The sequence below is a fragment of the Musca autumnalis genome, unplaced genomic scaffold (assembly GCF_047663935.1).
Source record: "Musca autumnalis isolate F117 unplaced genomic scaffold, ASM4766393v1 scaffold_4, whole genome shotgun sequence".
Lineage (NCBI taxonomy): Eukaryota > Metazoa > Arthropoda > Insecta > Diptera > Muscidae > Musca > Musca autumnalis.
This window is the reverse complement of record NW_027411977.1, coordinates 111,973,237-111,994,820: the sequence shown is the minus strand read 5'-3', so window position 1 is coordinate 111,994,820 and position 21,584 is coordinate 111,973,237. Positions and strand designations below refer to the sequence as shown.

Sequence of the window (21,584 nt, the reverse complement as noted above, 5' to 3'; positions counted from 1 at the left end):
ATGTTGACGATGTTTCGTAGAGATGTTTTATGACCACTGAGAATCTCAAATGTCAAATTACAGCTAGTTCGGTTAAAAATTGTAACTAAAATGCTCAAAATACCGAAAATCGGGCGGTACGGTTATAAGGGGGCAATACCAAAACATGGACCTATGTTGACGATGTTTCGTGGAGATGTTTCATGACAACTGAGAACCTCAAATGTCAAATTGCAGATAGTTCGGTTACAAATTGTGGCTAAAATTCTCAAAATACCGAAAATCGGGAGGTACCGATATATGGGGGCTATACCAAAACATTGTCCTTTGTTGACGATGTTTCGTGGAGATGTTTCATGGCCACTGAGAACCTCAAATGTCAAATTGCAGATAGTTCGGTTAAAAATTGTGGCTAAAATTCTCAAAATACCGAAAATCGGGAGGTACCGTTATATGGGGACTATACCAAAACATGGACCTATGCCCATATCCTTTGGGATATAAGTTTGTTGATCACTAAGAACCCTAAGTGCCAAATTATAGCTAATTCGGTCTGCAAATTATAGCTAATTCGGTCAAAATACCTCAAATCCGCAGGTACCATTATATGGGGGCTATACCAAAGAGTGGACCGATATAGTCCATCTTCGAACTTGACCTGCCTATGGAAAAAAGACCCTCGGGTGCAAAATTTCAGCACTCTATCTCAATTATTGCGGACGCTAGAGTGATTACAACAGACGGACAGACAGACGGACATGGCTAGATCGTCTTAGAATTTTATCCTGATCAAGAATATATATACTTTATAGGGTCGCAAATGATTAGTTCGATGTGTTACAAACAGAATGACAAACTTAATATACCCTCCATACTATGGTGGAGGGTATAAAAATAAAATAAAAATAAACTCTGATATTGAGTCTAGTCCAAGTTATTTGTTGGGTTGTTCGCAGGGTCGAATTTCGGAGGGTGGAAGTTCGGAATGGGGTTGTTCGGAGGTTGGAAGTTCGGAATGGGGTGGTTCGGTGGATGGAAGTTCGGAGTGGGGTTGTTCGCAGGGTGGAAGTTCTGAGTGCGATGGTTCTGAGGGTGGAAGTTAAGAGAGGGAAGTTCAGAGTGGGCGGATCCTTATAATTTCTTGGCATTACCGTGTTATCAATATTTCCGAACAAAATCTTCCTTCGTAACGTTTTAAAAACTTTATTATTTTAACAATTTACATTGGCAAAAAGAACGTTTACCCCGAAAATGTTAGGCAAACTTATCAAAATTTGGTCTGCAAAAACAAAATGCGAAGTTTTCTGTGGAACGAAAGAGCACAATTTTTTTCCAGTTACAACTTTTCACTTAGCAGAAGAGAACGTTTATGGAACACAAATAAAAAACTTAGCAAACTCAACTTATCATTAGCAACTTATCACTTATCGAAAAATAGGGTTCTGTGGAACGGAAAATTTTGCAAATTGTCAAAAATATTGCTAAGTGCAAAATGAAAAGTTGATAAGTTGTTTCGTGGAATAGGGCCCAAGGGCTCAATTCTGTTTCTATGAAAATGTGATATGGAAAAATTTATAAAGGAAATAAATGTCAAATGAAAAAAAATGTAAAGAAAATATTTTTTTTCATTTCAAATTTTCATAAAACGAAAATCCAGCCCCTGGTCTTAAACAAGTCGACCAAATAATTTTGCAGAAAACCCGAGATTTTTAACACAACTATTTGTCATTTTTCAATAATTAATGCATGAAAAGTGTTCGTTTCGTAGTGTAAAAAATGACTTGACAAACTATAAGGGGTCGATTATGCATTGCCACTAAACTTGAGTTGCGTTGTCAATTGTCAGCACAACTGAGATGAAATATTGTACTATTGAATCAACTCAACTCGGTGGTCGATAAACGTGTTATCGTTTTATTTAACTTGTGAACTCTATATACAATCAAAAAACACAATTCGCAAAAAAAAATTTTTAAAATGATAAGTTCAGTGGAATTGTTTTTTGATGATGAAGAAAATGTACAAGACATTGCATCTATTAGATACAATTTGAGGGACAAGTCAGTTGAAAGTTGAAGCTCATGTTGGAAAGATCTATATAATCAGTAAATTATTTTTTGTTTAAGGCGTATTTTCGATTGCCAAAGGATGCCGTAGTTTACATTGTGGAAACGTTAAAGGATGACTTCAAAGTAAGTTACAGATCAACAGCAATACCCCCACTTTTAAAAGGTGCGCTGCGTAGAAATTTATTGTGGAGTGAAGTTTCCAAAAGTCCCATGGCAATGATTTACAACAATTGAATGGCTCAATATACATTGTCGAACGTATTGAAGGAAGTTGTCCACTTGATAGAGGACAAATTGTGCCAAAATTGTTGTTGGCAGTATAGATGGAACCCATGTGCACATTGGATTTGCACTCAATTTATCAATTAATATTTCAAACTGTTGTTTTGTTGTTAATTAATCAACAATTGGTAAGAAAATGTTTTTTTTCTTTTCAATTTTACTTCTAGTTTCTTCGAAAATATTCACTGCAACTGAAAATAACTGGTTGCTGAAAAATAGCCGGTTCGTCAACTGAGATTCGCAACTTCAGTTGAAGGTTGCCATACATAAAGTAATTTTGACAACTAACAACTCCACTCAACGATAATTGCTATCGATAATCGACCCCTTAATTTTCTTAAATAGCAAGAAAGCTCGACAACGAGTAAGCGATGTCAATCTTTATTTTCACTAGGAAAAATAGGAAGAAATGAAAATAAAAAATCACGTTTTTGGTTTGATGAAAATGTTCTACACTTTTATTTGAAAATTGCACCTGTATGTGTTTTCTTTAATATCATCTGTACACAAATAATACACAATATCTTAAATATAAATGTACATATCTATATATAAATTACAACATTAATTTAAATACAAATAATAAATATGCTTAAAATTTAGCTTACGTTAAGTTGGTGTATATGTTAAACTACATATGTATATATGTATAAAAAGAGGGGGAAGGTTGATGGTGTTGGGGGGACAAAGGAATATATGGGACTTATATGTTATGTAGACAATTTTTGATAAAGTTAAAAAAGACAGCAAATTGTGTTTTATTATGCTGGAAGGAAGAAACCTTGCATTATTTTTTTTTTGGACATCATCTACACTACATAATTTATATTGGATGGATATTCTAGCAGAGGTAAACTTTACGTATGTATGTTTTTTTCTGTGTAAAATATAACAATCATTGAATGCAGGCAGGTAGAGAGAAAAAACTAAAACAACATATTCAAGGATAACAGTATTCGTATAAACAATAATAATGACCTTTCAACAATTGTCAATAAAATAAATTAAGTATACTACGCCTAAGGAAATGGTTTGGCTAAGGTAATGTCTTTTCTCATTTGTTGAAACTCTTATTATCTAAGAGATTTTCTAAAGTTTTCCATTTCATAAATACTATTGGAGAGTCTGAAAAGAAGGGGGGAATTAAAGTACATTTGTATTAGTACTAGTGTATATAATTGAAGAACAAAATATCAGCTGTACATACCTTCCAAATGCATTAAACAATGCAACAATTTCGCTACGCTTCAGTCTAAAAATTGGATCAATTTCAATGTGTGGTTTTTCCCATAATCCACTTTCGGTGGCCATATTCAATTTTTCTGAATACAATATTTTTAAAGCTGTACCCAATCCCTGAGTCTGAAATGTAAAAAAGTAAGATTCATTATTTTTGGATAAATATCGTTCAAGGAAAAGTAAATAAACACGATAAGGGTTATAACTATTTATACCGGTAAATTCAAAATTGGTATTGGTTTCGAAACTGTGCTAATATGTATACACGTACGTGTAATTATGTTTGTGTTACAGTTCACTCCGATATATTTGCCAGGAAATCGCTTGAACTAGTAGTATATATAATACGAGGGGTACTAAAAAACCTTCTGGCCTAGGCAACTCGCAGTGTCGCCAGGTGTCATTTGACATTTTTGGAAAGTTTGACAGTTTTTAGCCTAGGCGTACTCAGGTCAATTTGACATATGACCATGTGTTGGGTTGTTTACAGTGACTTGCGAAAAAATGGATTTTACTTGTGAACATTATCGTCCCATAATTTTTTCACAAATTTCGACGTGGATAATCACGGCAAGAGTGCATAGATCAAAAAAAAAAAAAATAAACAAAACAGGAATCGACCGTTTGGGTCTTCGAAAGCGCGCCAAATCCAACGAAAGTTGTTCTTGGAAGAAGATCTTCGAAGCAAATGTTCGCCTGTTCCTTCGGGAAAACTGACTGTGTGGCGACTCTACGGCTTGAGAAGTGTAGGACGGTTAATTCTGAGCATTACACTACAATTTGTTTGCCTGAAGTCTCCTGAGAAATTCGAAAAACGAACAAGAGAAGACGAAGCGTTCTGCATCATGACAATGACACATCGATTCAAACCAGCGCCTGTTTGACCGGACAAAACGTGGAATTGATGGGTCATACGCCGTACAGCCCCGACTGGGGATCCAGTGACTTCATTTGATTCCAGCAAATCAAGAAAAAAAGCGTGGTCAACCATATTCTTCGCCAGAAGATGTAGAAGCGTGCAAAAACCATGTTTTGGAGGTGTCTTAATCAAGCCACTGTAAACAACCCAACACCTGGTCATACGTCTGACCTGGGTACCTATTCTCTAACTTTTTAACAACTTTACTCATTGTTTATTTTACAACAATTTCATTTGTTTGTTTTGTAGTTGTTACAAAAACAAAAGAAATTTTAACAACTTTTCAATCGATAAAAGTTACAGAATAGGCCTACTGAGTAAGTAAAAAAAAAATATCAAACAACACCTGGCGACACTGCAAGTTGCCTAGGAAGGTTTTTTAGTACCCCTCATAGTATAGAGTAGAATCGCAATAACTTGTATACCGAAAATCTCGATAATACTTATAAAACAAGCGGTCAATCAAATTTCCCTATTTTTCGTTAGGAAATTGCTGGTTCCTTGGATAACGCATTATAGTATTGTACAGTACCTACGACGGACTGACAAAAACGGTGAGTTATTGCCGTTTGAAAGTGAACTATGGATGGTATGACTGCTAGCCCATACACTACATCTATGGGTAACTACAGACCAACTCAATTGTGGTAGGTATGTACTGTACAGATTAGAGTACGACCCTTCAGTAAAACGTTGTAACCATCGCAGCGTCGAAAGCGTTCTCATTGGGGAGGATGAATCACAGTGAGATGTCCTCCTTGCGGCAGGGGTTGTATAATAAATTCATAACTTTGATCGCACGCTCACAGGACTGGTTGCTTCGGGCAGTGCTGATTGGAGATTCATATTTTTCCCGTGGGGTTTTTAGCAATTGAGAGTGTTTAGGTAGTTACTCAGAGCTACTATTACTCTTCAGCTCGGAACAATTGACTATTGAACCAATGATCTGCCCATGAGAGAAAAATGAGAATAATCAGAATAAACGCCAAAAGAGCTGAAATGACACGAGTGTCCTAAAGTTTTGGATCTGCTTAAACTTTACACTCCTCTCAGTGACGTGGTAGAAGATAGACGCCTGTTTCCTTAATCTCAGTTTTACCATTAGTGAAGACTGCTTTCAATTGGCTATAGCCACTCTTGTTTGCCTTGGCAGCTGGCATTCTTCTGGCGTTCGATGGCAGTGCGGCATTCATACTGTGCATTTGTACTGCCTGCACAACTGCATCAGTATGAATGCTATTCAAACCTGCATGATAGTCTCGATTATCTAGAGGTTCTCGTTTATATCGTTGGACCTCTCTCCACATTATGAAGATCTCTCCTGACATGCATGATTGGGAAGCCTGTCCAGTAGATCGTGGCAAGGATGCTCATGGCAGTAACACCCGAGAAAGTACTGCATCGACAACATCTTGCTGTGTTGATGTACCGGTAAAGTCTTCTCCTCCTCATGAAGATGGTCCGTGATGTAATGAGAAGGCACCCTGGCGCAGTCCTCATGGCGGCAGTCTGGAAGGTTTGAATATTCCTTCACTAACTTTTACATACCACAGACTGCCTTATTGCTTGATAAGAGGTCAACAAGGTTACTTTGTCAGCAACCCGAGTGCTGCGGGACAGCGCCTTGAAAACTTTGTTCCTACTTCTGATCATGGTAGAACAAGAAAAGGTAGCAGCAATACCCAGCTGACTGAACTGGATTGTAGTGTTAGTGTCAAATTCCATTCGACATTTTATGTATTTATTTCTATGTTCGATGTATATTAGGGATATATATTTTTGAAGAAAAAATTTATTCATCAGAAAAAAAAACTATTTCCCATAAAGACGGCTTCATATCATTGACATGTAACCTCCTCCAGGTCCGAACGACATGCCGCACACTAAAACACCGCTTATAGAGGCGGTACAATATTTGTTAATATGTGTGGTATTTTCTTAAACTTGAAAAGAATAAAGCCCTAATAAACATGTGCTTTTTTGTTTTCAAAAGCAAATGATTGAAACATCTTCTCTTTTTTCAATGAATTACCAGCGACCCGAAACATTTTTGCAAGTATTCTACTTTCTGCGAGAAATTATGCATTTAGTGGAATGATATGGAAACATTCAAATTGAAAATCTAATGAGTTTTCATTCATGTTTTCCAAAATATTCAATCAAATGTGAAAAATTATTAGTTTTTTAAATTCCAATAATTTATAGACATTTCCTTGTTTTGTTTACATTTACGTTGACACTAAGGTTTACAAACAAAAACAAATTCCTTTGTGGTTGTTGTTCGAGTTGTATTTGTTGTAGTATTAACTTTACCTTGTATTTGTTCTACCATGACTTCTGATCTTGTCGTAAATAACTGTGGCTTGCGCGGACGACTTAAACATGCAGTCGAGTGTTACACCCAATATTTTGGGGTAGTTAGTGGTCGGTATAAGAGCTCCATCTACCAATACGTTCAGGGGAAGCCTCATTTCAGCCATCCAAATGGTGAACAATGTGGCAGTAGATTAAACGACGGATATTTTTATATTCCTCATATTGAAGAACTGCACTAAATCAGCTATGTAGACATTTAGGCTATCACAAATATCATCTACGATAGGACCCGACGCCAAGATCGTACAATCATTCGCATACATTACGATCTCTATACCGTCTGGAGGATGTGGAATTTCAGAAAGGTAGAGGAATGGTAATCTTTTCTTAGTACGGCTTATAGGGCAATTGTTCTGTAGAAGGTCAACTAAGTAAGTGAGAGCTTAAAAAGTTCTGCAGATATCACCGCGCCTTAGGGAACACCCTGTTTCACTCTACAGGTTTTGGAATTCTTATTTCTGAATTCTACGCATAAAGTTGATTATCCAACGTTCCGAACACGGCTGTAGAGAAGTCTCTCTATATATCTTCGAACAGCTTGGCATGGTTGACGGTATCGAAAGCCTTCGATAGGTCAAAAGCCATCATAATAGTTCGGTCGCACGGCCTGCTCTGGTTCAGTCCTCGAATTAATTAAATACTCAACTCAGGCTTCAACCAGTTGCTTAAGAATTACCATTGCTTGTGGGTCTAACGCTTTGGATGATTTTGAGTTTCGGATGATGTCTGCAACATCGCTCATCGTAAAGTTGTGGCACTTCCTCTGCTGAGAGGGCTTTTATACGGTGTAGCACATTCCTCTTCGCCCTATTACTCTCGGGGTGATCTATAAACTGCCGGTTAAAGTAACATGCGCACTACTTCGGACCTGTTACTATAACGCCGTTAAAAGTAACACCCATTCTATCATCCCTCTTTCCCGGATTCGGGAGTAATTTAACCTTGCCCACAATTTACTTAATCCTGTACCAATGTTGCATTGCTTCAGGTGGTCTAGCTACATTTTCCGCTTATGTTCGCCTAGTAACCTGCTGTGTTCAAGAGTATGTTCTCTAACTCTTGGGTCTTTGGGGTTTGTAACAACGAAGCTCATTACGCTCATGTGCTAATTCCGTCGCCTCTGCTGGGAAATTTTGGTTTAATTTCGGGTATTCTATCAGCAGGTATATAGCGATTGGTTTCTGCAGTGATGATGTTCCGATGATCTGAAGCCGTGATTGGTAAATTTTCTGAACCCTTGTCACCCAGTTTTTCTATGGTTCAGAAAAGTACGGCGTTCAGAGGTTATGAAGTTGGGTGTTTTGTTAACGAAGGCGATCTGAGCCAACCGAAATTACGGATTGCCAGGACACGTCATTTATCAGACCTGGTGCCACAATTGTGATGTCTGGCAATCTGTGGAAAACTCCTCGTAGGATCATTTTTATTCACAGTGCAAAACGTGAAACTATCAATTTTCTCATTTCGAACATCCATTAGATCTCATCGAAGTTGACATGTAGTGGTTGTGGATCACGCATACTGATTCAAGACCCGGAGTTCTTTTCTACCACTACACAGATCAAAAGTGCTAGGTGCAGGCAAACGGAAATATATTGTCGCTTCCACCGCAAAAAAATACCGAATATAAACATATAATTGGTCACCTCTGGTCAAAAATTTCTCCGAGGATAAATACTGTGCATTATAAAATAAATATATAAAAATTATTATTTAGCTTACCTGTAATTTACCCCATAATTTACATTTATCACAACCAACGCAATCCATGATGCGAGAAATATTTCTAAATTTCTCTTTAAACTCATATTTAAAACGTATGCCCTGTGGACTGTGTGAAAACAAGGCATTCTCATCGAAGTGATTTGGGAATGATCTGTAAAGTAATTTAAACATGTTAATACAGTCGTTTTCTTTATATCATTTTCATACTTACTCCACAACAGATAACAAATCATTAATGGCCATTTTCGTTTCCTGATCTTCTTCAACAATGCCAGTATAAAAATTCTCTCTTCTAAGGTAGGGTGCTGCCTTTGCCAATGCCCTCAATTCCACTAAATAAATAAAATATAAATTCCTCAACCAATGTGGTCCTTCACCATTCGTTGTCTCTGGACTAAATCGACGTTTAAACTCTTGAATATTATGACCCCATATACCTTGCGGAGCTAGGAAATCCTTTGTTTCCGAGAGTAAATATTTGGAACATAAATGTATATTAATACTGCTATGCAAACCGGATATAATACGATAAAAGGCACGTTGCTCCAAGCACATTTTGTGTAAATCAATTTGTGCCAAATAATCCGAAAATGTATTGCTGCGATTTTGTACACCAAAACAATTTTCCAAATAAATGCTATTCCAAACACGATGAGCTGATTCTCCTTTATAGCCGGTATAACGTTCTGGATTGAGAAGTAAGTCGACATATTGACTACCCTCTTCATTTTCGTCCACAATACAAAAATCTTCTTCGGCCTGATCATGTTTAGCCCATAGCTCAAATTCTTTGTGGGCTTGGTCGCTAATACTCGTATCGATAATGCCAAGTATGCTGCTAAAATCATCAGCATCTGAACAATCGGCATGTTGTGCTGCTTCAGAATACTGAAACAAACAGAGGTTGAGTTGACTATTGTTATTCTTAAAAATAAAAAAATATTTGAGTGTTTTCGATAAGTGCATATTATGCAACACATGTTATATAGACAATGATATATAAACGTGCACCTTGGATAATAATAACAGATAGTATTTTCTTTAAACAGTTGTTTTTTATGTTTATTTGCTTTTAATTTTTTTAAATAATGACTATTGGCGCCACATTTCTTCACAAAACTGTCATAATAATATACAGTAGACATCCGATAACTTGTACACTGTTAAATCAAAAAGCTGCAATATTTCGGTATAATCATTCGATACCTTAGAACGAGTTAATTCGTATCTTAGTCCGTATAAACGGAAACCCGGAATAAAACCGGGATTATTTTGTGTTTGTAAAGTATGCTAGTAAAAAATTGAGTATAATAGGGAGCACAACTTTGCATTAGTCTAGTCATCATAAAATACCAGTTTTCCATAGGTGGAGAAGGTTCAATTTGCATATATAAAAGTGGGAATCACCATTACTAGGGGACTTTTGACCCAACGAGCATAGATTGGGTAGAAAAAAATGATTGCTCCATATGTGCTTTGTGAATGACGATGCATTATCAGAATTAGTTTCGAGTGCCACAGTTCACCATGTATAATCACCTTCTAAAGTGGTCTGACAAATGATGTTACCTGTCAACCCTTCTTTTCAATTGGGTCAGGATAATTTCCTTATTATCGGCTGCCCGACTTCATCAATGCCTCTTATAACTGGACAAATTTCGAAGAATTTGCCAATCACCACTTCAGAGAACTTTTCGGGCATTCGAACGGATTCTCCGAAACATAATCTCTACTGCAGCCACTCACTATGTTCCTGCTGGTCGAATACCCCAAATTAAACTAACTTTTCCAGCGGAGACGAAGATACAAGCATATGAACGTCTTCGTCGTACGAACTTTCAAGATCTAAGAGTTAGGGAACTTACTCTCGAAGTCTAAACGCTAGTGGCCGAATATAAGCGGAAAAGTGGATAGACTATCTAATGCTATGTAACATTGGTACAGGATTCAGTAAATTGTGGGTAACGGTTAAATCTCTCTCCAATTCGGAAGGAAGGATGATAGATGTTGCGTTCAAACAGATTAGAAGAGCTTCGCGTCTTATTTTAACCGGCAGTTTATAGAGCACCCGAGGGTGATAAAGCGAAGAGGAGTGTGTTTGCAGACGTCATCCGAAATCATCCAAAGCAGCTGGATTTAATAAATTGTGGGTAACGGTTAGATCTATCTCCAATCCGAAATCATCCAAAGCAACTGGATGAACCCGGATTTGAGTATTTAACAAGTACCCTCAATCTATCGTTAGCCACCCATACTGTGCCCAAGGCCTGGAAAGTTGGCAGGATGGTCTCGCTGCAGAAGCCAGGCAAGGATGCCAGCAGGAGTGAAACCTCTTATCGCAAGTAGCAAAAATTCTAGAGGCACTAATGTGAAGCAGTTTCCCAGTGGCTCAATATCAGCAAGAATTCTGCAAAATACACAGCAACGCAACAGCATTACATGCCATATCCCCAGATATCAATGGATGCCTGAATCAGAACAGGCCGTGCGATAGAACAGTATGGTGCGTCTTAACCAAACGAAGGCCTTCGATACCATCGACCATGTCGAGACGTACGCGAATATAGAGAAGACTTCCCTCCAGCCGTGTTTGAAACGTTGGTGAAACAGGGAGTTCCCCAAGGCGGGGTTACATATTGGGAATTGTTTAACCTCCACCATTTTGAAATTCACACCCTCCAGTAGAGGTAATCTATGCGGATTATACGGTCTTGGCGTCGGGTCCTATCGTCGATGACATACGTTATAGTTTAGATGTCTACATATCTGACTTATTTCAGTTCTTCCATATGAAGAATATGAAAATATCCGCCGCTAAATCCACTGTCACATTGCTCATCACCTGGATGGCAGAAATAAGGCTCCCTGTCCTGATTCCGACCCAAGATATTGGGTGTAATGTTCGACAGTATGTTTAAGTCGTCTGCGCAAGCCACAGCCATTTGCCACAAGATCAGAAGTCGGAACAAGGTTCTCAAGTCACTGGTCGACAGCACTTGTAGTGCTGACAAAGAAAACTGTTAACCTCTTATGAAGCAATAGGTCAGTTTGTGGTAAGCTAAGCAGTGGAAGTATATTCAAACCTGCCGGAATGCTCATTTTTACAGTGTTTTATTTAACTTGCCTTGGTGTGTGTTTAGTTCAAATCTGGTAACTCATTTTTAACTCGGTTGTAGTTGACCAATCGACCTAAAACTTTGCACACTTCTCAGATTTGGATGACAATACACGAATATGAAATCAAATCCAATATTGGTCCATTTTTACACTGTTTTACAGTGTTTTATCTAATTTGCTTTTCAAATCTGGTAACTAATTTTTCACACAGTTGCAGTTGACCAATCGAACTTAAAATTTGCACACATTTCAGATTTGGATGACAATACATGAATATGAAAACAAAACTAATATTGGTCCATTCTTACAGTGCTTTTACGGTGTCTAACTTGACCCCCTTTTCAAATCTGGTAACTGATCTTTAACACGGTTACAGTTGACCAATCGAACTAAAACTTTGCACACTTTTCAGATTTAGATGACAATACATGAATATGAAATCAAAACGAATATGGGTCCATTGTTTCCTATAGCCCCCATATAACGGTACCACCCGATTTCCGGTATTTTGCTTTTCAAATCTGGTAACTCGTTTTTCACGCAGTTGCGGGAGACCAATCGTACTTAAACTTTGCACACTTTTCAGATTTGGATGACAATACATGAATATGAAATCAAAACTAATATTGGTCCATTCTTACAGTGTTATTACGGTGTCTAACTTGACCCCCTTTTAAAATCTGGTAACTGATTTTTAGCACGGTTGCAGTTGACCAATCGAACTAACACTTTGCACATTTTTCAGATTTAGATGACAATACATGAATATGAAACCAAAACCAATATGGGTCCATTTTTTCCTATAGCCTCCATATAACGGTACCACCCGACTTCTGGTATTTTGAGGATTTTGTCTTCATTTTTAGCCCGAATTTGCTGTAACTTGGCATTTGGAGTTCTCAATAGTCCAGGAACTTCCCCACTAAAAATTGTGGACGTAGGTCAAGGTTTAATATAGCATCCATATAACTGTACCACCCAATTTCAAGCATTTTAATCTACATTTTCTGTTCAAATGGTCTGTAATTCGGCATTTGGGGATCTCAGTGGTCAAAAATTGTATTTACTAAAAAGTTAAAAATAAAAAATAATTTAAAAAAATTAAGTTTCAGTGTTTTATTTAGAAATGCACTTAAAACTAAAAAGTAATTTGTCGCTTAGCCTCAATAAATATATTCTTTCTCATGATAGAATCTCTCAAATAAAACGCTTGCCATTTAATTTTGCCACCATTCATAATTTAAATACAAGCGTTTTATTTGAGAGATTCTATCATGAGAAAGAATATATTTATTGAGGCTAAGCGACAAATTACTTTTTAGTTTTAAGTGCATTTCTAAATAAAACACTGAAACTTAATTTTTTTAAATTATTTTTTATTTGATTTATCGACAAAAATCGGTAATATTAAAATGTTTATAATTAATTATATTTTTGGCATACGCGCACGCGCAAGCCCGATTTTTTTGAAATTTTTACCATTTTTTTAAAGAAAATTTGGAACTTTAATGGCCTATATATCGGGAAGTATGGACTACATCTAGACGATGTATATATTTTTGTAATCAGGGCGAGATCTACCTGTGGTAAAAATTTCAAAAAAATCAGGTGTGCGTTCGTATTCCCGTCTTGTTCTTCGGTAAGTTAGCGACCAAATTAGGTAGTCTTAAGGTTCTACCGATAGCTCTTCATTCATAATTTTGCGTTTTCATTTTACCAATATTTTTCGGTAACTCAAAAATGAGTTAAGAGTATCTCAATACCTTTCGAAAAATAATAGAAAAGCTTTTAGATAACGATTGATTCCTGTACAAAAGTAACGTCGGAATTAGCTTCAATCATTTTAGTAGGTAATTGATAACATGATTTCAAAGATTTAATAACAACAATTTAGTATATTTCATAACGCATATTATTGAAACAGTTCTGCTACTTTTTCTTATAGTCCAATAAATCAATCATTGCTCGCATGGAAGTAAAAAAGACACTTGATAAGACCAACAAAGCAATCGAACTAAATACGCCAAAAAACCCAATTTCAATAAGGGAAAATGACACCAATTGATAACAAAAAAATAATCAAAACAACAAAAATTATATAATTTGTTTAAAGATAAATTTAAAACTGTTTCAAGCCACGTTAGCAAATAAACGTAAGTATTTTTCTCAAAAAAAGTTTACGTGTAATTGAGGGACTCAATTAAAAAAGAAACCAACATCAACAAACGCCCACCATATACCATACAGATAAATAACATACAATAGCGAATGTTCAGGAAAACTAATGCCAAAGTATTAACTTAATTAATGTTAATGTCATACACATGTATATTTTTGTTGATGTTGATAGTAAATAAAGCTGATGACATAGTAAACCAGATTTTGAAATTGGTACCTATCTTATAGATTATTAATATTGTATAGAATATATTCATGTATGCCAAACATCACTTACCTTATAGGCTGTGGGCTTCATAAATGGATGATTATCGCCATGTTCCATTAGACCAGGTGGTATTGTTTGTTCCTCACAATTTTCCACTTGACAAAAACGCATTGCACATTTACTATCATCCGGCCAGAAGGGGCAGTCATGATTTAAATTTACTTTGTAAAATCGGAAATAGTTTTTCACCAATAGACTTTGTAAACGGGGATATATTTTGATATTATTGAAATGATCTACTGTATCCACTTCACAACCACAATCATTTATGGAGCCTTCCAACTGTAATTTAATTTAAGATTTTATTAAAATCGTCGTAGTTTATGTTCAGCAGCAGTGTTCACATTGGTCCTTACCTCACAAAAACAGTTTTTGTTATTTTCCTGTGCAACATATGAGGTGAAATAACCGCATGATAAGTGTGTCCCATAGAGACACACCAGCAAAAGTACCACAAATAATGGGACTCTATTGGCTATACTGCGACTCAAAGACATAGTGGATGCCCTCGAGTTCCACTGCTAAACTAGATTTCAACGTTTGTTTGTTCTTGGTGGTCACAATAACATTGACCGTCAAATGGTAAACTAAACGACCGAGACCGAGAGAAAGTGTGGAAACCAATGCAGAAGACTTAATACAACAAACAATACACACCCCTCGCTGCACATATAAAACCAGACTAAACGCAATTGAATGAAACACGTCAGTATATTTTTAAAATCGAAGCTCTTGTTTAAGCATGCAATTTCTTTATTTGTTTTGACCCGTATACACCGGCTAGAATGGCATCAATAACATTTACTTTTTCACTATTCACCTGGCCGAAATTTTAGACACTTTCATTTATTTTCACGAAATTATATCTCGCATTTAGGTTTGTCTGGGGGTCTACGTGTTTATTTTCATGCAGTTGTTGTTAAATACCGAACGACGTTACCAGATCGTCGATGAATGCCAAAAAACAAACATCAGCTGTTTCATCCAAGGCACAATTACCAAGGTAGATACATCATCCAGCTTGATCGAACTTTAAATGTCATAATAGGTGTGTCTTTTTACGTGATAATTTGTAATAATTATTACGAAATTTTACTAAATGCTGTCTTTTTACACAAAAGATCAGTAAAAGCGAAATCTCATCTGGATTTCATTTGACGTTTAACCTATGGATTTGACATTTGAAATCGAGTGGATTTCGTAAATGTAAACCAAGCATAAGAATACATACTGATGTGAGTCCCAATTTACATTAGGCGAGTTTACTTGCGGCAATTGTCAGTTTGATGGAGAGAGAGGTGAGGTATATGGTAACCCTTTGCCTCTCAACACCCTCTCTCACCCACAAACTGGCAATTGCCGCAAGTAAACTCGCCTAATGTAAATTGGGACTGACAATCAGCTACCTTATGGGTACTTTACACGATATGTTTTTTACATATGAGTTGTCACTTCTCCCATACAAAATGTATATTCAAATTGACAACTCATATGTAAAAAACATATCGTGTAAAGTACCCATTATATAAATATGCCTTGGGTAGGCCCATGGTACAATAATAATAAATTAGTCCATATTTACATTCGGCAATTTTACTTGCGGAAATTGTCAGTTTGATGGAGAGAGGGGTGAGGCACGTGGTAACCATTTGTCTCTCAACACCCTCTCTCACCAACAAATGACAATTGCCGCAAGAAAAATTGCCGAATGTAAATATGGACTTATAGTTAGTTATGCCAGACTAGTGTTTGGTTTGCATTCGGCGTCTTTTCGTGATTTCGAAGGCGTTTCGTGATTTCGCGCGGAATCATGCAAAATGTGTCATGATTTCGCATACAAAAATCATTTCGTGATTTCAGCGAAATCAACATCGAAATCACAGTACACATGATATACAACCCTGTTTTTGCCTAAAAAAGTACCAAAAGTTGCAACACTTTTCACGTATCACAATAAACAAGGTAGATGGTCAATTGCTGCAACAAAAAAAAATGTAGTATCAAAATTTGTAAACAATGTGAAAAAATATTAAATTAATTTATTACAATGCTATTTTTCTTTGTGTTCTCGTACTTTTTTAATGGTAATGTTAGAAAAAAGAGCCAATTGTTAAAAATTGTTTCTCCATACAAATTTCTTAAAAAATACGGGAACGAAAAAATGACGGAAATTGCAAAAACTGCAGCAGAAATGTCAAAATCAACGTATCAGCTATCGTATTTAGATGATAATCAACTGGTCTGTTCCATGGTTCAATTATTAGAAGGTTGGGCAGGTTGATTAAATTTTTAAAAAACAACTCTGAAGCCAGTTTGCTTATAACTTCAAAAGTACTAAAAACAAAAGCAACAAGTTTTGTTTATTTGAAATAATGTCAAAGTTTGTTTTCTTTACATTTAATTTTAAATATAATTTATTTTTTCATTTATTGATGCTCCCACATAAAATAAACATACATATACATATATATAGCCATGTCCGTCCGTCTGTCTGCGGAGATCACTCTAGTGTCCGAACGGATTGATGTTGTGGATAAAATGTTGGCCAACTATATTGTAGGCATTTATAATTATTGTATTGAAAATTGGCTATATAAGTCCACGATTTGGTATAGCCACAATATAACGCGACTTATCGCTTTTAGGAATACTGAAGGTGGCATTAGTGTTTCTAGAGGTTAAAAACGTTTGTATGGTAAGAGTGACGAAGGAGAGAAAGTTAAAAGCAACGGTTTTAACCGGCTTTAACATGATAATGCCCATGACTTATCATGGTGCCTCTTCCATCTCAAGTGGCTCCTGATCTCCCCATGTGCTGCACGTTCATCCATAAGATCTATAAACACTTGAGTTGGCCGTTGGGCTAGTAACCCACCCTAGAAAAACATCGTACTATGAAAAAACAAACCCCATTTAAAGTTCATGACTCTCGCAAATGTTTCAACGACCATGATCTGCGAATCTGTACCTGAGTTTCTTCATAGAGAAGGTGCACTTTATGCACTGGCAAATATGTTAGTAAAGAACAATGCCGATATTACTGCATACAGGAAATACAATGGGAAAGGGGAAGGCGTCACAACAACACCCAATGGAGACGCACTGAATTATATGCAACGACATAAAGCATGAGTTCGGTTGAGGATTTATAGCTGGTCGGAGATTAAAACACTCTGAATAATGACTTGCTGCAATTGGATAAAGGCTAAGTTTTTCAAAATCAATTTTATTTAAAATTCGAAAGCTCTCACTGAAGACATGGACGAACGGACAAACGTTATATTTTACGAGGGCTTAGAAAAACATGACCAGCATTTTAATGCCAAAATTTAATAGCAGAATAGTTTTGCCCCAATAATCCGGAAATTCAGTTTCCACAATGATACATCTGACTACGGATTAGGCTGATAGACTTCGCACAGAACACACGATAACAGCACCAGATTCAAGCATCTTCACTGTCATAAGGGCATCTGACTGTCTGGTTGGACATCGTTAAGTTGCAACTACAAAAGATTGTTCCACAAACATCCCAGATGGGAAAATATAGCCACAGCATATTTCTCCACTGAACTGCCACAATTGCTTAAAAGCATTCCTCGCTAATGTCGAAGTCACGTTTGTTTTCGAAAAATTTATGTATTGTCTTCGGTTTTTATATATTTTTTTATTTATATTCAATCAATTTATTTTGTCATTTGTCAAAACAGCTTTGACATAATAGGAGGACCTCAGGAAAAAATTGTAATCATATGTTTGCTGTGTCCTACCTTGTAATGATTGTACCATGGTCTGTTCCTTTACTTTTGAAAATGGTAAAACCGGCAAAAGTAGTAAAAGTTGTAAACTGTTCCCATATGAAATGTATGGTGTCTGAAGTAAAGGAACGCTTTTCGAGTAAAAAGTGGTAAAACTTGAAGATTCTTGCACGCAAAGGAACAGAGCTAACATGTTGCTAGTGTCTACTATGCCCAAATTGTATGGCAGAAAACAGGAGAACAGTGTGTTATTTGGCGCTATTTTTGTTTAAAGAGAAGTGCAAATCTTGCTAGATTTCGGAGTACGGGAACGCATTTTTAGCACTAAACGGGAAAACTGCTGACAGTATTAATATTTTGCAAGTTCTGAACACAAATTTCATCTATAAAAATTTATTATTATGATATCTTAAAGCTGGGTACACATTAAAAGCGTTCCCGTACACAAAAAAGTCGTGAAATGTTCACTTCTCTTTAAACAAAAATGGCGCTGAATGACGCTCTCTTTAAAAACTTTTTACACGACAAATTTGGGCGAGTAAAAAAATAGTAACATGGTTGCCGGCGTCTGATTGGCTGATACACCGACTTTGACATTTGTTCCAGTTTTTTTGACGTATTTTCCATTTTTCCGTTCCCGAACTATTTCAAAAAACTTGTGTGTGAGAACAATTTGTTTGCAGTTCTCTCTTTTACGAGTTTTACCATTAAAAAGTACGGGAACGAAGCTTTTGTCAGTTTTGAATGACAGTTTTTTTGTTGCTTGCTAGTGTCTCCGTTCCTTTTTGTCATTCATCATGCAACCGCAAAATATTTTGTGGTTGCTGGACAGTTATCGATAATTGCAAAAAATCGTCATTCAAAACTGACAATGTGTACTGTACTTTACGATAAAATCATTTTTTTATATTTTCATTTGTTAGTTAATTTTTGTTAATTTTCCAAATAAAGTTGTAAAGTTCTATATTATCGTATATTTTTGATGATTAATTCAATTTACAACAACATGCATGTTCCATCAGCTGCGCATGTGCATCTACCTTGATCATTGTGATATGTTTGAAATCGACAAAAAATAAGTGTAAACACAGGAGTGTATTTCAGGATTTCGTGAAATCCAGTGGATTTTGGAGCGCAAGTGTAAACTTGGCATAGGACAATTTTCATGTACGTGAAAATGAGTTTATAGGCAATAGGTGTGAAGGGGGTGAAACAGTTGGTCTGTTCCTTTACTCTTGAAAATGGTAAAACCCATGATGAAATAATAAGGTGGCGTAAAACGGCCAGCTGATTGGTTTCAATCTGTCAAATTCTTTGTTATTGTGAATAAATTGTATGAAAACGTAAACAAACATTTTGACATATTGAAGAATTTTTGGACAAAACAGAGTTGTATTTGTGCTACTTACGTGACCTGTTAAATAGATCTTGGTAAAACCGGCAAAAGTAGTAAAAGTTGAAAACTGCTCTCATGTGAATTGAATTGTGTCTGAAGTAAAGGAACGCTTTTCGAGTAAAATGTTGTAAAACTTGAAGATTCTTGAACGTAAAGGAACAGAGCTTCTGTAGACAAGGTTCAGTAATTTGAAATTATTCTTTGTGTTTAAATTCGTAACTCTCAAACCAATGTACATATATCACAAGTTTGCTTCAAAATTCGTGGAATCTTTAGGTACCGCAATGTGAGGCTATGCCAAATCACTAACATTTAAATACCAAAAATGTTTCATAAGCAAACTTCTGACTAAAACTTCTGCTGAAAAAAATTCAAAAGAATGCGGGAAGAGCTTTTAAACTTCATAATCTCTAAATTTTGTGTGGGAGGTACTCGAAGGAGTGGATCGATACAGCCCACATTCGAACCCAATCTATATCTAGAAGAAATAGATGTACCTGAAAGGTACAAGGCCGACATTTCTGCCATACAGAAAAAACGATGGATTGGGAAAGGCGTCACAACAACACCTAAAGGTGACGCACTGTATTGTAGCTGCCATGACGTAAAGCATGAGTTTGGGTGCGGATTTGTAGTTGGTCGGAGGTTAAAACATCTGGTCTCCAGCTTCACCCCAGTGAATGAAAGATTTGCTACAATAAACACAATGCTTCAACATCAGCTTTATTTTCGCTCATGCTATAATCGAAGACAAGTACGAACAGACCAAATCTATATTCTACGAGCGCTTTGAAGAAACATATGACCGTTGTCCTGCCCATGACATTAAAACTATTTTAGGCGATTTTAATGCCAACATTGGAAAGGAGAATATCGTTGGTCCAACAATCGGTAAATTTAGTCTCCACAGTGAAACATCTGACAATGGAATGAGGCTGCGTGGCCGCTGGAAAATTTCAAAAAGTACCACACAATGTATCAGTTCTGAAAAAAGTGGAACAAGTCTTTCGAAAAAATGGCACAAAAGGTGTCACACTTTTTTATCTTATTATTAAAAACCAGCAAACAATATAAAAGCTTAACATACTGTGATTTAAGTAGAGAGTTTAAAATACAATTTATTTAATTTAAAAATAGTGTCACAAGATATGAAAAAGTGGTACAAAATCTCAAAGAGTGGCACATTTTATATCAAAATAAAAAAGTGGCACAGAAGTTTCAAAGCCAAAAAAGGTTTAAAAATTGATACTTTAAGGAGAGAACACAGTCAGCTCTTAGCTTAATTTTCCTGCTTAGCTTATTTCTTCACTAGGCCGCTTATTTCTTGGTATCACACATCGAAGCGTAAAATTCATTGGCGCTATAAACATAATTATTTCAATATATCAAATAAAATTCAATTTTTTAATATGAATTGTTCGTAAATAATTAGTACCGATCATAAAAATTACAGCCAAAGTCTATTTTTCAGATTGAACACGTGTTTATATCAAATTGAATGTCGAAACGAAATGTCAAAAATGAAGCCAGGCGAAGAATTCAAAAGTTTAACAATTTTCAACTTTGTGATCTGAAGCCTCGCTTCGTTGTGGCCTTTCCTATTGATAACAGTACAATTTCACATTTGCGCTTTGAAGCGAGGCCGAAAAAATTAGCAACAAAAATCCATTGAGTTCTCACTTTTAGAGTCACAACTGGCACACTGCACAGTGGCCAATTTTACGAAAAACCTGGCCAAAACTCTAAAAATGAATGGATTTAGACCTAACCTTGGGTTCTTATGTTTTTCGGGCCGCTGGTGTCATTTTTCACATTTTTTAACTCTCAGACGGCCATTAAAGGGGTCTTGTCGTTCCCTTCTCCTATAAAATGTGATCGTATCAGATCAAAATATTTGTTCGCCATAAATTTTTGCTTTGGGTCCTAGAATACACGAAAACTCTATATCTTATCTAAACTCCAAAAATATGCAAAATTTAAATCACATTTTAGGGTTAAGGTCGTACTTCATGTGAGTTTTGCAAAATTGTCATACAAAACATAATTTTAGAAGGATGGTGTCAAAGACAAAAATGTTTTCCGCTAAATTTCACTATAAGTCACCAAAGAAATCAAATTTCTATTTGCATAACATACCAAGGAAATATTTTCAAAACTCCAGAAAACTAAAATAGGTATGCAAGTTTCTACCATTTCTACAGTTTTGGAAATCTTTGGGTTAAGATTACTTGGAATCCTTGCACTTTAGGTATATGATGACTTTGGCAACTTTAGCTGT

The 21,584-nt window shown here is 36.1% G+C and overlaps 1 protein-coding gene and 1 long non-coding RNA gene across 2 annotated transcripts; one reads left to right on the top strand and one right to left on the bottom strand.

Annotated features, from left to right (window-relative positions):
• Positions 1-1,927: 1,927 nt before the first annotated feature.
• Positions 1,928-3,136, top strand: LOC141404110 (uncharacterized). The gene is made up of 3 exons (XR_012412951.1): positions 1,928-2,039; positions 2,106-2,171; positions 2,498-3,136. It is a non-coding gene; the product is annotated as an uncharacterized lncRNA (long non-coding RNA).
• On the bottom strand, positions 2,759-15,113 carry Ero1L (endoplasmic reticulum oxidoreductin-1-like protein). The gene is made up of 6 exons (XM_073987410.1): positions 14,509-15,113; positions 14,162-14,434; positions 8,801-9,477; positions 8,587-8,740; positions 3,538-3,692; positions 2,759-3,455 (listed from the first exon to the last, which is right to left on the bottom strand). Exons 1-6 carry the CDS (start codon positions 14,647-14,649, stop codon positions 3,404-3,406), a joined length of 1,452 nt encoding a protein of 483 aa, XP_073843511.1. The 5' UTR covers positions 14,650-15,113; the 3' UTR covers positions 2,759-3,403.
• Between the last annotated feature and the right edge of the window lie 6,471 nt (positions 15,114-21,584).